This window comes from Galleria mellonella, unplaced genomic scaffold (genome assembly GCF_026898425.1).
Source record: "Galleria mellonella isolate WM207_F2 unplaced genomic scaffold, CSIRO_AGI_GalMel_v1 utg132, whole genome shotgun sequence".
Classification (NCBI taxonomy): Eukaryota; Metazoa; Arthropoda; class Insecta; order Lepidoptera; family Pyralidae; genus Galleria; species Galleria mellonella.
The window spans coordinates 4,917,561-4,932,560 of NW_026441989.1; the positions used below are offsets into that span (position 1 = coordinate 4,917,561).

Consider the following 15,000-nt stretch of genomic DNA (forward strand, 5'->3'; position numbering starts at 1 on the left):
ATTGAGAATTGTTGGAACTTGATTAAATTTGGAATTCATTTACTCGTGAGATTAATAACTTAATGAATAAATGCAAAATTTAGTCTAAGCGCATAGCTTTAATTATTGGATTCGTTCATCATGAATGAATCCCATTGGTTTGATTCTAAGTAAAACCTGTCTCCTAAACTAAGAATATTAGCGCACAAATAAAGAAGTTTCTAGTTGTAAAAAAATTTTATAGATGATTTTGGCATAATTTAATAATAGATTTTCTACGATTATGTTAATGTATTTGAATTTAATATATCTATTTCGTAACTATTACATATCTGGCATCAACATTTGTCGTGTAATCTGAGACAAATAAGACTCTAGAGAGAAGGCCAAACATCAATATTACCTCTGCTTCAAAGTTAGAGCTAAAGATACATATAATATATATAAGTAGGTATATAACATAATCTTAAAACTCCATATAATGATATGAATTCTAATAAACATATGACTGTACTACTAGTTATGCTATTATATAATATTGTTTACAATTTGAGTAAATAAGTTTCATAAGAGCTTCTAAAAGAATGATGGAAGTGCATTCCGATGTTCACAATAGGAGTGCTATTGGTGGGTGAAAGTGAGTTCGATGAACCAAATGAAAGTTTACGTAAAGGGTGTCTGGATCAGGGCAAGGACCCTTCTCCAGAAAGTAAAAGGCTGCTGCGTCTTAGCGATGAATTAATCGTATTAAAAGCTTCAGTATATAAATAAATATATTAAAATGTTTATTAGCGAATATTTAAAATATCGCATTTTTATTGGTGCGTAATAACTAGTTCAATTTAATAATAATTTGTAATTTGTATGTGATTTTTTTATATCTTATACATAGGTATAACTAAAAATCCATGAGTTTTCAGACTTTATTAATAACTTTATTTTACACTAACTTTTTACTGCGGCTTCATCATTCCAAAACTCTTTATCTTTGTACTCCTCGCAATTTAGGGAAACTTTCTAAGTTTCTAACCCCAGTAGCAATTGAAATTGTATGTTGGTAGGTCAGTCAGTCAGGACAAGTTTTTTTAATATGCATTTGAAAAAAACAATAATTAATTGATTGATCATAAAATAATATTAATCGTATTTTTAATTAACACATCCTTTGTCTAATGTATTTGCCAGGCCTTTGTTAATTATAGAAAAATAACAACGATTAATTATATCGGTTTTCCTCATAAACATAACTGGATATACTATATTTTTATGCAGTATATATACCTACTCAACGTTACTATAGTAATATTTCTCTTTTAGTGGAGTAAAATTATCAAATATTTTTTTTTAAACTTTCATGATAAGAAATGAGAATAAAATAGAAAATCACGAACTTTAACATCACGTACACCAACTCGTATATATTTGTTTAATACATGTGCAAAAAGAGAGTTATATTCGGAAAAGAAAGATATGACAGAAAGCAATTTTATTTATACGATGAATGTTTAATGACTCATAAAAGCATGGTAAGCGCGTAATGTCCGTTTGTTTCTATTTGAATAGGTAAGTATATTGTTTTTACACATACGATCATAAAATAACCCATGGAATGGCTAAATAATGACCGTGAAAAAAGTCAATTGGTAACAGTGAAAGTGGATATGGCAGTGATAGAAGGTGTTCAGATGAAAGTGGTCTAGTGGTCTGGACGCGAAATCCTTGAGTCATGTTCGATTGGACGTCCATCATGGGCGTGGGATACCTTTTTATTTAACATTTGGTTACTCGGTTATATATAAATTGTGGCTTATTTTTCTCTCTTTTCAAAAAATTCATTATACTAAATATCATGAAATTTGGCTGAGCCGTTAAGATTTTAAGAGATAACAAATAAAGTCACTTTCACATTTACATATTTTTTAAACAATGTACTCGTATATATAGCTCTGTGTAAGTTGATGTTGCTAGTGTTGCAAATACATCAGCGTCATTCGTGATGTGATTCGTAAAAATGTAATGTGATTATTTAAATAATTTATTACCCTAGTACAATTGATAAATGAAATCTCTTCATCATCAATTTGTCAGATTTAGTTCATTTTCGCGGAAAAAATTCAATGTAGGTATTGTTTGATTCTTATAATTGTAACATATCTATTTTTAGTTGAATATGTTTTTGGGAGCCTTGCTAAATTATTTATATGGACATCTCGTGTTTTCACGTACGCCTAATGTAGTTAGTATCTGTCGTCTGTATCATGTATAAATTAATTTAATATTTTCGTTAATTATTAACTTTATGATCACGTATATCATTAGCTTAAGAATTAATGTACCATTTTTATTTTAAGTGACTTTCAAAAGTACAGGTTAATTTTTTTGGATAAGTGTTACGATTTTAATGTAACTTTTTGCAATCGATAGTGGTTACTGTCGTATTGATTAGTATTAATTTTGTCACAATTAAAATAGCTTTTTATGCAAAGCAAAATGTACTCGGTGGACTTTTAATGTAAATAAGAAACAATATAGTTTGTGTAGTATCTATCCTATACCTTAATTATCTGTTTACAAAAATTTCACAAAATTTAACAATATCTCAGCACTATTTTATATAAAAAGAAAACCTTATGCAATATGTTATGTTTCTATACCCAGTATTTTCGGATATGTGTTGTTAGTTTTTTCTTTTATTCTAGCTATATATAAAGATTATAATTGAAACGGATTGAAGTATTTACTGTGAGTTCAACGTGCTAAGTTGTAGTGTTAAGTTGCAATGACCTCGTATTTGTTCCAAAGAGATTAAGTAATGAAGTGGATAATAAAAAATGGCGTCTATGTTATATATAATCTATCTTGTGCTTAGATTGTACCAAAATAGATTATGTTTTATTAAAGAACTTTACCGTTTGATTTGCTTTCCAAAGAAGAAATGTTACGAGTATGCTATCCTTCCATACATAGTTCCAGCTCTATATCAGGAACGTGAGTGGGTGGAACGTTAAATAAGTTAATGACGCTTTATACCTATTTGTATTACAGTATATTGTTTTTTCAATGACTTTTATACATTTAGCTACGTAATTTAGTTTATACTCGTTACAGCAAATTTTGGATTACCAAACTAAATTTGAATTACGCATCTATGCTCTTTTAATTTATTTGTATTAGAATGAATGAAAACTCTTTATAATTCCCTTCAATGAATGATACAGATTATAAATATTAACAATATGTACACAAACAAGATAAATAATTAATTACATTAAAGCAAGATAAAGAGGCAACAATGGGCAATAATTAGACTTCCTGAATAAAGAGGAATGCTTTGTTTACACATGATTACTCAGTAAGTTCTACCAAGAAATCGTAATCATACTAATTATATCTACAGGTTCAAGTAGTACTGACTTATTTGCTTACTTATAAATACAACTATTTTCAAATCTTCTAAAAATGTAGATGTATAGATTTACGACTACCATCAACTACTTTCGTTAAAATTAGGTTACTTCTAAATATTACCTTAGAATTAGTACTGCTTTATATATAATTTAATCAATTTGCTGTAATATAACGCAAACGCCGTATTGATTTTTGAAACCAGATTTTTTTTCATTTTGTTTAAAAGGTCTTCTGGCTAAAAATAGAAGAGGTTTTTTTAATGGATGATAATGGTAAATCAGCCTGTGCTAACGATATACGTTGGCGGGGCACCAGTGAGGGATGATAGATGAGAATGAAAAGGCAGGTCGGTTAGACCGTCGTAATAAATGGATGGATTGTTTTCCAGGGGGACCAGGTAGAGGTCAACCTGACAAGGTACATTGCTAGGAATGTACTGGTAGTCCGCCTCACTAACAATCAATTTTCCCTCTAAAATAGATGAATGAGGTTCACTATAAAAGTGAACTTATTATAATATGAATATGGTAAAAAGCAAAATTATGAACTTTGCTATTTATGTATCACGACAAATCTTTACGAGATAGGCATATAACTCTATCATCTAATTGTTAATTAACAAATTATTTTATAATGTTGTAACAATTAATTTACACATTTACAATCTTGAAGAAGAATCTAAATTCATACTATTTCATATAATGAAAATCCAAAAACTCGGTTTGCTAATGCTCTAGAAAGGAACTCCGCGTTATTGTTTTAATAATAGACAGCACGTAATAAGATTTAATTTCACCGCTACAATTGTCTACTGCTGAGACTTCAATGCGCAACTTTTTTATGATTATGTCACAGTCATAACGATTATGATTTACGACTTTTTGTAGACACTTATATTTTTTTGTAGAACTATATTCAAGTTACGATGATAATAAGACACATTAAACAAATTCATTGTTGGTGCCAGGTTACAATAAGTAAACGCGTCGTGTGCGATACCACCGTCACTTTCCAACAAAGTCAATGAAGCGCGGAGAAAGTGGCTGACTACGTCCGCGTACTGCTGCCACCCGCCAGTAAAATCTGCTGATTCATATGTGCAAATCGGTTTCATATCACGCCTGAGATTATAGTATCTCCTTGCCAACAATTTCGAATTTGCAATTCCGAGAGGTAAACGGAACGTACACTTCTATTATTATTATGTACACAACAGCAGATACGCAGTTCTTTGTTAAAATTTTCTCTTAATTTTATTGTCGTCGTAGGGAAATAATTATACCTTTCTTGGCCAACTTATAATCATACGCTCGCATATACGTACGATAGTAAATAGTTTTTCATTATGTTAACGTGTCAATGCTCTTTATATAAAAAAAGAAGTGGTAGCTATTAATAGTAGTCAAGGCTTTGGATTATTGTGTGGAAGAATTATTACTTTTCATTATAGTGATATTTAAGTGTTCACGTATTAATGTACCTCTCAGAATTTTATTGCTTTTCCAGTAAGAAGTACATCAGTTCGTTGAAGATAGATTTCTATATTATTAAGGACGATTATGTAGTGTAGAGACTTTATATAAAAATCGAACAAGAGGGTTTCGTACGTTGATTATCATCTACATCTAATAAGTTGTTTTAAATCTAACCGCAATTTGTTTATGGTAACTAAAAAAGTATGAATGCAATTATAACATTACACCTGCAAATGAAATTCATAAGCACAGGTATTGAATTTTCTGTGTTATTTTATATATTGACTTCTTATATATTTTCCTGTAATTTATAGGTAAAGAATTATTATATATGGTTTATATTTTTTTAAATTTAGGTTCAGTGTTCCGGAGTTAAGGGGCGAGATGGTCAATTTTCGCCTGTTTTCTTCAATAACTTCTAAACTATTTATCTTAAAATTATAAAAAAGTATAATATATTTGAAATTCTTACAACAAGCCCTTTCCTTTAATATGTCAGACAATATAGTTTGCAATTTTTTGTTTTATAGTTTATCCCCAAAAGTGGCCTCTATGTTTAAAATTAATTTATTAATGTCATACGTTCGGTTTTGGAACATTCACTTATATTCGTGTACTAAATTTTAACTCAATCGATGTAGTAGTTTAGGAGCAAAATGGCAGTGACGGCCGGACGACCAGACAGACATGCGAGTGATCCTACAATTCCATTTTTCCACTTTGAGATACGGAATCCTAAAAAGTATGACACATTAGCAAAAATATCTTTCAACGCCCACTGCTGCGCACCCATATCGACAAATATAAGAAATATGCCTCGTAGGTATACCTAATTACAAACAAGAATAGTCCATATACTTATAGACATAGAAATCATTTTTGGATAGATAAAGTAAATAAATATTAAATGTTCTTGTGGTATACGTAATATAAATATTATTGCTTGCAGTAGTATTGATCAAAATAAAATAACAGAGACAAATGTAATTAACAGATAATTGTACCTCTTGTCTAAAGATTAAAATGGTTTCATCGTATGTTTGCAAGTTTTAAGCCCAGATTCTACTATTAAAATTATTTTACCGAACTTCCACACCAAACATACTCATATATCGTAGGTATACAATGTTTTATATAGTGATATATGTATAGAACTTGTGTTTTGCTTATGAAGATCCCTCGAAACCCGTTTCCATCAGTATAATATACCTACATTGTAATACATGTCGCAAAATAAAGAAAATATGTTTCAACAAAAACATGTAGGTGTCTACCTAAGTATGCATAATTCGCGTTAAGAACGGGAGGTATTGGTATCTTAATAATTATAATTGTTCTCTCCATTGACAATCCATTTTGTCTCAAAAGTAATTAATATGCACAAAATTAGCTACATTTGATAATAATTTATAGACAATTATTGTAATTGTTCTATCACCACATGCAATATATTATGCAACTTAATTTGTAGAATTTTGTTTCAAGAACAAATCATATGCACTGTAATAACCTGATTGCAGAAATAGTGTAAATTTGGTTGTTATTCTCAATCCTTTTTAAACTAGAAGGAGTAGTGAGAAAATATTGTCTTCTGTCACAACCGTATCATTAATAACGGGTTTAAAAGTACCTACATACAAGCAGACAATATGAGAGGTTGGTTAATTTATAGTTATCTCAGATGGTGTATTATAGATATTTAGAACGGAAATTTTTACAATTACATATTATATCCAAAATTACATATTATATTAAGGATGAAGAATGTTAAATACGGAGAAACATCATAATTTATTGGACATCGACTAGCTATAATAATTTAACGAGTTACATAACTATGCAATAATAATAACAAAACTATATTATAAATCGTTACGAGGTTTTATGTTATAACACTTATTAATAAGTCGCCCATCGTCCGCTTAACCTACTTTCACTGTATATTTTCTACATGTTCCTGTGATTCGAAAGTTTCGTAGAAAATGATTAAATCTTTTATTATATATATCTACTTAATACCCATATTTTCGGGTAATTTATGGATTTTATATTGTACAATAAACAAAATAATAAATGTTCGTAAATATGCCATAAATTATATTATAATACGTTTTATTATTAAAGTAGATAATAAACATTAAGGAGGTAAAAGCGTTTTCTCGCATGCGTTCACATCAGTTAGGTATGGTATTTATAGACAGGTACCTTATGCTTTTTGCGCCTCATTCACAATTTTTCCACTAATTATGTATATACCTAACCCAAAAATATTAAAAAATGTCGCAATACGCATTTTATATGTATATTTATATCTCTAATATAGTAATATATACCCACTGAATGTTCAGAGAGTAAGGGGGAGTGTTGTGTCAATAATAGGTAGGTCCCTTCTTAGCAATTATATCCTTACCATTTTATTCATAAAAACTAAGACATCCTACAAACCTATTCAAATTATTTAATTGGTGTTTTGTCAGTGTCTTTAAAATTGAGAAATTAATACAAAAAATCACAAAACTCTTCAATAGCTGAAAGTAGGTTTATAAGAGGTTTGACTTTTTCACGATTAACGGAGTTAGTTTATAAATATACCCCACTGGTTCGATGTAATCGTTTTTTTTTTTAAATCTATCATGACCAATTCCTGGTGAATTGTTCATGATAAGCCAACCGATTTATATTCATACTCACTAATGATCAGTTACCGCATGATGGCATATAACATACAAAAAGAAAATACAACTCCATACCGTTGCATGTTCATGGAATGGTGTGGGTTAACGTTAACAATGGTATAGACCATTATAATTGCACATAGCTAAGAAACCAAGTAGTACGTATATTAATTGCACATAATTTTAGTTACGTTATTATCAAAATAAAGTGCAGGCCAATATTTTAAGGATTAAGACTATAGTTTATTTATTCTTATGCCAGTCCCATGACTAAAAATATCCCTTGGTCTATATGTTTGATTAAAAGGTTATATGGTTCAACTGAATTAGATGTTGTGACGTGTGAATATCGTTTACAATTAAACTATCTATCGATAATAAATTAGTAAACTAATTGCAAATAATCGACCATTGTGCAATTCATAATATTACCCTCACTTTAATTAAGACACTACTCATTAAGTCATGCTCAGGTAGATTCACATGGGCAAATAATTCATAAATTACTTTAAAAATGAGTTAATAGATAGAATTTTTGCGAGACATAACGTCGATATAACAGCAACTAATAGACGGTCTATAACGAAAACACTTATGTACAACATGATAATAATATGCTCATATTATTTTATAAAATACATTTATTTATAAATTGAAAATAGTAGCTTTCTGGTTAACTCGATATTAGCCTTTATAACGATAATAATATTTGTGTGTGGGTAGGTATGTGTGGTTATGGTGAATGATTACTAACAAACAACAGTTATTAATATGTACATAGTACTTAGTGAACAAAAGAACATAATACACGTCATGTTGATAAATATAAAAGAATAACATAACGCTACTTTGTTGGCCTGCATGCATAATACTTAGAACATTTATTTTTTTATGGAATACTTTAAACAAGTTTGTGACCTATCTGACTGTTACGGATCTCAATAGTTCATGTAAGTAGAAACATTAGCAACACCAGAGTTTACCGTACAGACAATTACTTGTTTCGCGTAAACATGGTTAAGGCATTCTTTCATTGCTCGCAAATTTACCCAAATAATTTTAAGTGTTGTTTTAGCGTTATTATTCTATTTAAAACCTCGAGCTCTGTAGGTATTCTTTATTCTTTTAATCTCATTTCCGTATTATTTATTAGACAACATATTACCCTATTTCATGAACTTTTATTTTGACAATAATATGGTCTGTTTTGTTACAGATACTTTCTTCTTCTGCTTCTCAGTTATGATTATTAGAATATCATGGCTTCTACAGATATTAATCGCTGTCGCCATAGTTGCCTTGGTATCAGGTAATTAACTTATTATTATACTAGTTTTTACCCGCGAGGATTGAGGTATATTGACTTTTCTTTCCCAAATATTACGTGTACCCAAAATTTTATGGCACTTGGCTTGTCCAATGCTTGCATTAAGTTGTCAAAAGATAGTAGACAAACTCACTTTTATTTTTATAATATTAGTAAGGATAATAAGGATTTATTTTTAGAGAAATACTCATTTCATATGTTTTTCCAATTTTGATAATGTCTTGTTTTTATAATCGATAAGATTTACTCCCAATTCCCCTGTTATACTTTCAGGTAGTCCAATATTTTTCCGAACAAGAGACAACAAAGCTTTAATAAAATGGAACCCACCTGTAGACGAATGGAATTGGACAATAACGCCACGAAACGAAGAGCCATCCTTTGTGCCATCCAACTTCACGCACAAACTTCCTCCTTCGGCCAACGAAACCGAATTGATCGCACACATGGCGGCACTGAAAAGAAATTATTCGCGTTTACTTTGGGATAACGATAAGAGCACTAACCTGCCTCTTTTTGTGGAAAAAGCTCTGAAACTGTTGAATTTGAAGCAAGTTTATTATGAAGTTGAACACTCTGTTATGTCTAAAGTTTCCTGCACGGCATGTAAAGCTGGAGCCGGCCTTTTACAACATTACATCAAAACCGGTAAAAGCAAAGAGGAGATTACTAAAATGATTTATCAGTTTTGTGTATCTTTAAACATTCAGTCCACTCGAGTCTGTGAAGGTGTAACGAGGCTTTTTGGAGTAAGTAATTTTCCCTGATTATCACTTTTCTTTTTGTAAATTTCTCTTTTTGTTTTATCGTTTTTTTAATATTGTGTAATTTCAGAGTGAAGTGGTCTATGTGTTAAAACGTATTACTATAGGCCCCAATGAAATATGCAGTTTTGTGATAGGAGATGCTTGCGGTGACGTGTATAACCCTTACCACGAGTGGGAAGTATCATTTCCGCCGGTGCCGAAGCCACCTCCACGTTTATTGGATATTCCTGTGGACAAAGCACCGACTTTCAAAGTTTTGCAAATCTCAGACACACACTTCGACCCTTACTATGCAGAAGGTGCGTATATTCTTTTATATACCTATATTATTTTGTAACGTATAAATTAGTCACATAGCTCGAAGAACCGTCAATCGATGGAGAAGAAAAGTTCTTAAGTGGTAACTCCGTGCGGGCAAATGCAGTGTAAGACAACCTCCTACTAGATGGAGTAACGACTTGAAATACATTGTAGTGAGTCAGTGGATGCTGGTGGTTCAGGACATTCCTTATGACAGTCAGCGGACGGGTAATGGGTGAAATGACAGTGATGATGATGAATTAGTTACCAAGTGAGGACTCAATGACATACATATAAAATTTTATAAGTTTTTTCATTCAATTTGGAATTGTAACAAATATGTTGACGGTCCAACTGATGGAAAGTGATAACCGTCGCTTCTAAATATGAATAGCGTTATGAACATAATATAAATAAAAATCATACAAAAGGAAACTAATATTAAAAGACTTGAATATTTATAATATACATTAATATAAAAACCGACTTTCGTTGGGGCAAAACCAGTTATTTTGTTTATATAACTAAAATACTGAATCTGATAAAGTTTCTATGGGATTAATCTGTAAGTATATCCTTTCAGATAAAAAAGCATTTTCCAAATCGGTATTTATGAGGTAATAAACATAAAAAATACAACCACATTGAGAACCTCCTTTCTTTCGATGGGATTAAATGCTTTAATATTTGTAATATTTACTACTTACATGATGTACGAGAATTTACTATTAAATGTACAACCTTAAAATAATTACTAAAAAATTACATGTTACAGGTGCTAACGCGGAATGCAACGAGCCGCTTTGTTGCCGCGCATCGAGTGGTCCTGTGCTGACGCCGGCCAGCGGCGCTGGCCGCTGGGGAGACTACCGCAAATGCGACACCCCCAAACGAACCATCGATCATATGCTGAAACATATCGCCGACACGCACACCGTGAGTATGTCTATATTTTAAGAAAAAAAGATAGTATTCTATCGTGTGTGAAAATTGATCTCTGGTCTGAAGAGTTTCTAGATCCCCTTTGTTACATAAAAAGGCTTACCGGACAAAGGCTTCATGTGCTGTTCACAGCATGAAGTATGTGACAATATTTTTTAATTAATTCGAAAGTTAATTTGAAAATTTAAAAGGCTTATTTGATTTTGGAATCCACGGACTGTAGTGAAATATCACAGTTTTAAAATTTTAACGACTTCACCTTACGCCATTTTCGATCTCAAACTTCATCTTGTTATATTCTCAGGCACTGGCAGTGAACTAATAAATCCATGTCATAGTAGAAAAAGTATTTAGAACAGAATAAAAATCGTATTAATATATATATATTGAAAATTGTAGCATTCAATGGATGAATGGATGAATGTTTGAATGTTTGTTTGTTACTCTTTCATGTAAAAACGATGATACGGATTTGAATGAAATTTAGTAAACAGGTATATTATGTCCTGTTTTAGCACATGTGATACTTTATGTACTAAATCACGTGCACAATACCACAAGACACAACAAGTAATTTATATAAAAGTGACTCATTTAAGGATAGATGACTAATTGTTAATTACCCTGGATATCTAATTATAATATTAATAAAAAAAAACAACTATGAGAATAATCCATAACGGGGTTAATTGGTTGTTAATATGTGACATTAATAATTTTCGAAATAACAATATTTGTTATCCACTTAACGTGGAGCATTAGAGTACATATACGTATTATAGTTCTTTCATCACCCTTTCAGCATCGTATCACCAAACGGGGCGAGAGTTGCCACCTTTACTTCGTAGACATACGAACAAAGCGCTTTGCGTCTTCCTTCATCATGTGTACCCCTAAGGAATAGAACTCTCTCATGGTTTTTGTTTTACTACTACATATAATCTAGACTAATTTTAGGCACATGTGAATAGGCTATTTGTGGGCCCGCGAGCTCCATGTTAGACCCTTTCATCACTTTCCATCAAGTGAGATTGTAATCAATCGCGGGACCCTTCAAAAGAAAAAAAAATATCACCATAAACGTTTTTTTTTATTTAGAATCCATAATATCTTAATCACTTTGTCTCATGCTGGTGTTTCTTTGTATCTGGTTGATTTGTTTCGGTTTTGTCCGATATATATAATATGTAATAATAAATAGGTATATAATATATTTATGTATGCATGTATGTATAATGTAGGTAATTTAATACTGTTCATTATGTTGCACCGTCTATTACATTTTGTGTTATTCCTGTTTATGATAAACTGGTAGATAACGCCATATGTTGTTAACTCTGCTATTTACACTGTCTAGGTATATTAAAGTTTAATAAATAAATAAATAAAGTCATCAAGCGAAAATACTAGCTGTCTGATTGTAACTTCAAGGTTACACTTATGATTCATGCTTAGATTTCGCTGATTTCAGGACATTGACTACATATTATGGACTGGAGACCTGCCACCACACGATGTCTGGAATCAGACGAAAGAAGAAAACCTGAAGGTCCTCCAAGAAACTGTAGCTCAAATGTCGGACATGTTTCCTGGAGTTCCAATTTTTCCTGCTCTGGGCAACCATGAATCCTCACCTGTAAACAGGTACGACGATTAAAATATCAAACAGCTTGTGTACAGTAAATATACATCATCGAAAAAATCGGTTATTTTCGCAATGTTTTAAGATAAACGATAGTGTTTATCTAGTTTTAAAATCAACGGAAAATTATAGGAAATAACATTTACATATATATAATAGTGCATCCGTTATTTTTTTGTTTGATCGATAATACAGATACCTGCTATTGTTATTTTATCAGATTTGAATGTATGTATTATTTTGTTTTGTATTTTCATATATCTGTCTTATTTTCAAAAACTACTGTTTTTCGCGTGAATCAGTATATTTTATATACAGAATCACGTGAGAGAAGCTGTGACCTAGGTGTTAAATTAGGATATATAACTTACACGTATACCGAATTTCAAATTCGTTCAGCTATTTAAGCTTGATTGGATAACAAACATACAAGTATCAAAATATCTTTATAAACGTTCTCATTTATAATATTAGTAGAATGCAATGATTTGTTAGTTAGTTTGTTGATAGAAAAAAAGAATAAAATTGCCTATAATCTATATAAACACAACGTATTCTGAGTATATGATGAAAAGTAGGGGTGATTTTTTTGTAATCAGTTGTGAACTTATTATTTTTTGTGTATATTTTTATTATTCTTTAATATATTAATTTATTTTATATTTTTATTTTTCTTTTCATAAGTTTTATATTATTTATTAATTACAGCGAGCCAAGTAGTAGATAGTGTTTTATGTATGGTGTCATTGTCAGTTTTTTTTTGTTTGGCTTTATATTGAGTGTTAAAAAGATTTTTTTTATTAAATATATAAATAATTACATGTTTAAAGTTTATTACTACTTCGACATTGAAATAATTACGTCGTGTTACGTGATACAAAAAACCCTTATATTATGTGTATATCAAATTTAGTGACGATTGGTCGAGCTAGTTCGTGCCAAGGTAACAAACAAATAAGGACGCACTTTCATATTTATGGTATAATATTAGTAAAGATTGAGCTTTTCTGCTGTAGGTATTCCAGCATCAATTTATCAACATTTCAGTTTCCCGCCACCATATATTTCATCTCCGGACTCAAGTATAGCCTGGCTGTACAACGAGTTGGATGCGCAGTGGCGCCGCTGGTTGCCTGCTGGTGTTTCATACACCGTACGGCGCGGCGCCTTCTACTCTGTGCTGGTGCGACCTGGTTTCCGGATCATATCGCTTAACATGAACTACTGCAACAATAAGAACTGGTTAATATCATAATTATATAATAAATTTAAGTCATATACCTGCGAAAAACAATAGGTGGATACCACTACCTATATAGATATGGATTTTATTTCTACCGTGCAACAGCAATAAGTATATTTTTTTATTCCAAAATTAAAAGCTCTTTAAACTATATCATTCTTATGGTCTGAAGTGAAGAGTAAGATAACCAGTGTGGTCTGTTAAACGAAATACTTCCAAACTACCAAAGGGAGATTTTGTATGAAAGTAATTTGCTTGGGTACCTCTGTTCCATCCGTGTTTCAACCGTAAAGCAGTTGTGTTTGCATGGCTGTGTTTCGTTTTGAAGAGTGGGATATGGCGTTTAAGTTTAATCTGCTTAACAGAAAAAATATGAGAAAAACTATTGATAGAAGATTTCTTAATTATCCCCTCTATTTCACTGTGCGTGGAGTTTAATAGTATAATAAGTGCGATACAGCTAGTTTTTTTTCTCATGTCATCTCGAAAGTAGTCTTAAGTCATTTTAAATAGACAATTATTAATATAATATAAATTACAATTCGTCACTCGTATATACAATATCTTTTTCAGGTGGTTGTTAATGAACAGTACAGATCCCGCTACTGAATTGCAGTGGTTAATCTACGAACTGCAATCAGCCGAATTCAGTGGTGAGAAGGTTCATATTATCGGGCACATTCCGCCTGGACATTCGGACTGCCTGAAAGTATGGAGCCGTAATTATTACGCCATTGTCAATAGATACGAGTCAACAATAACAGCACAATTTTTCGGACACACACATTTTGACGAATTTGAAGTATTCTACGATCCCAGCGATCTCGGTGAGTAAGAGGTAAAATTTAATTGTAGGTACTAAAATATATTTTGGTGAAGTCAGCCAAGAAACTACTCCATCGGTTATTTGTCATATTTTACGTCTACATTTTATGCAGCAAAGTATAGAAAGAGAACAAAGAGTACGTACCATGGGCAGTTAAAATGTTAACTTGAAACATAGTGAATAGTAGGTCATGAGAACGATTTGACTTGAAAGTGTCAATGTAAAACTTAAATTTTATTGCACATCGATAAGTACTTCTGTATATACTAACCTACATTAACGGGTTTGAATTAGAGAGTTTGGTAAATGCAGTCACAGATTTCTTACAAAAATAAGAGAAGAGAAGAGAGGAAAAAACTACTCTGAAACTGCACAGTACGCGACCATTTAGGTTCTATCGTATGAGTATGAATTCC

The 15,000-nt window shown here is 31.2% G+C and overlaps 1 protein-coding gene across 5 annotated transcripts in view; it reads left to right on the forward strand.

Annotated features, from left to right (window-relative positions):
• LOC113518539 (sphingomyelin phosphodiesterase) overlaps positions 1-15,000 on the forward strand; it is a 33,455-nt gene that overhangs the window by 13,850 nt on the left and 4,605 nt on the right. For 4 of the 5 annotated variants that reach the window (XR_008253614.1, XM_026903517.3, XM_052901253.1 and 1 more), the window contains exons 2-8: positions 8,754-8,846; positions 9,138-9,613; positions 9,699-9,930; positions 10,707-10,867; positions 12,345-12,517; positions 13,563-13,757; positions 14,332-14,585. Coding sequence is in view for 4 of the 5 variants with exons in the window: in XM_052901253.1 (XP_052757213.1) it covers positions 8,754-8,846; positions 9,138-9,613; positions 9,699-9,930; positions 10,707-10,867; positions 12,345-12,517; positions 13,563-13,757; positions 14,332-14,585 (1,584 nt within the window). In the remaining variant the exon portion in view is untranslated. Of the gene's footprint in view, positions 1-8,318; positions 8,488-8,753; positions 8,847-9,137; positions 9,614-9,698; positions 9,931-10,706; positions 10,868-12,344; positions 12,518-13,562; positions 13,758-14,331; positions 14,586-15,000 lie in introns of those variants that run through there. The other variant, XM_031913354.2, reaches the window with a different exon arrangement.